At 46.6% G+C, this 1843-nt stretch overlaps 1 protein-coding gene across 1 annotated transcript in view; it reads left to right on the top strand.

The window, feature by feature from the left end:
- The first annotated feature begins 1147 nt into the window (after window positions 1-1147).
- LOC137628605 (uncharacterized) overlaps window positions 1148-1843 on the top strand; it is a 1125-nt gene continuing 429 nt past the window's right edge. Inside the window, exon 1 of the mRNA XM_068359784.1 lies at window positions 1148-1843. This exon is cut by the window's right edge and continues 429 nt beyond it. Coding sequence (XP_068215885.1) covers window positions 1148-1843 — 696 coding nt within the window.

The following is a 1843-nucleotide window of genomic DNA, read 5'->3' on the forward strand; positions in this document are numbered from 1 at the left end:
GACCGCATGCTGGTTGAAAGTTATAATCGCGAGTATGACTATGTTGCATTTAACAAAAGAGAAATGTCTGCAGAGGACAGGAAATGGCTAGAGATAATAGAAAAAGGGGTTAGAACCGTAGGAGGAATTTACGAGGTGCCATTGCCTCTGCGTGACACTCATGGACCCTTGCCAGAAACAAGGGACATCGCATTGCGCCGTATGCACAGCCTTCCTAAGAAGCTAGTGAAGGATGGTTATTACGTTAAGCAGTATAGTGCCTTCATGACAGAGATGCTACAGAAAGGATATGCTGAGTAAGTGACCACAGCCAGCTCGGGAAATGTGTGGTATATTCCTCATTTTGGTTTGCAACATCCAGACAAGCCAGACAAGGTCTTTGTTGTATTTGACTGTGCAAGCAAGGTGGAGGGTACATCACTGAACGACCTACTATGGCAGGGACCTGATATGATGAACTCTTTGCTGGGTGTGTTGGTAAGGTTTAGGGGAGGTCTATTTGCCTATACAGGAGATATGAATACAATGTTCTATCAGGTATGGGTACCAGAGCATCAGCGTGGCTACCTCAGGTTCTTTTGGTGGGAAAATAGTTTTGACGAGGAACCCAAAGAGTGGAAGATGCCAGTCCCCTGTCTGGGGCCTGTTCTTTTCCGAGCATTACACACTTCGTGCTGAAACAGACAGCAAGCGACTTTGGGAATGAATTCTCAGAGGGAGCATGGTACACAGTTGCTAACAATTTCTTTGTAGATGACTGTTTGAGAGCCGAGGATCGCAAAGATGCACTGTTAGTCAATTTGTTAGAGGTTAAGGAGCTCTGCAGAAAGGGAGATTTACATTGACGAACTTCAGTCGCCCTTGTGTGGAGGTTATGTCATCCATCCCGAGGGAGTGGTACAGTAGGGGCACCTCAGAGCTTATAGATGGATAAGAGTCACATAAGACAAAGGCTTTGGGAGTACAGTGGGACTTGGCCACTGATGAATTGGGTGTCCGGGTAGAGCTAGTTTCAGTTCCAAGGACTAAGTGTGACTTGTTGTCAGCTATAGCCTTGATTTACAACCCGCTCGGTATATTGGCGCCAGTTTTAATCGAGGGTAGGGTCATCATGCAGGACATCTGCTGATTAAAGATAGCTTGGGACATGGAATTGAACTCTGACACTACGGACCGCATCAAGGCGTGGGCAAAGAAGCTGAGCCAGACCAGCGGGAGAAGTGCGCCAAGAAGCCTGAAGGTTATTCCATGGGAATCAGCCACCCTAGTACAGATGCATTTGTTCTCAGATGCAAGCATCATGGCTTTAGAAGTAATGGCATACTTGGGAGTCTCGGATCCCTGGAGAAATGTTTCAGTGCCCCGCCTAGAGCTTAGTGCAGCTGTACTGGCCGTAAGACTCGGAAGCGCTATTCTGACCATGATAGATTTCAGGGTAGATGGGGTCTATTATTGGACCGACTCAACAACCATCTTGCGATATATTAGGAATGATCAAGCCAGATACCAGACATTTGTGACAAATCGTGTTTCTATGATAAGGGAGGGCTGTGATCAGAAAGAGTGGAACCCAGCAGACGATGCAACACATTCCAAGCAGTCCAAAAGGTGGAGACAAGGGCCGGAGTTTCTGTTAAAGGAGGAGTGTTTTTGGCCAACAGAGCTGGCTCAAATGTCAGATGGTGTGGAAGGAGTAGAAGTTAAGCGTGAGATAGGACCAAAAGGAACTAGAGGCTACCAAATAATTAGTTACAGGATTAGGTTGGATATCAGGCAAACAGGTTTGCATAAAATCATCCACCACTATTCCATATGGATCAAGCTCCTTAGAGCTTGGGGTTGG

This window comes from Palaemon carinicauda, chromosome 1, assembly GCF_036898095.1.
Source record: "Palaemon carinicauda isolate YSFRI2023 chromosome 1, ASM3689809v2, whole genome shotgun sequence".
Lineage (NCBI taxonomy): Eukaryota > Metazoa > Arthropoda > Malacostraca > Decapoda > Palaemonidae > Palaemon > Palaemon carinicauda.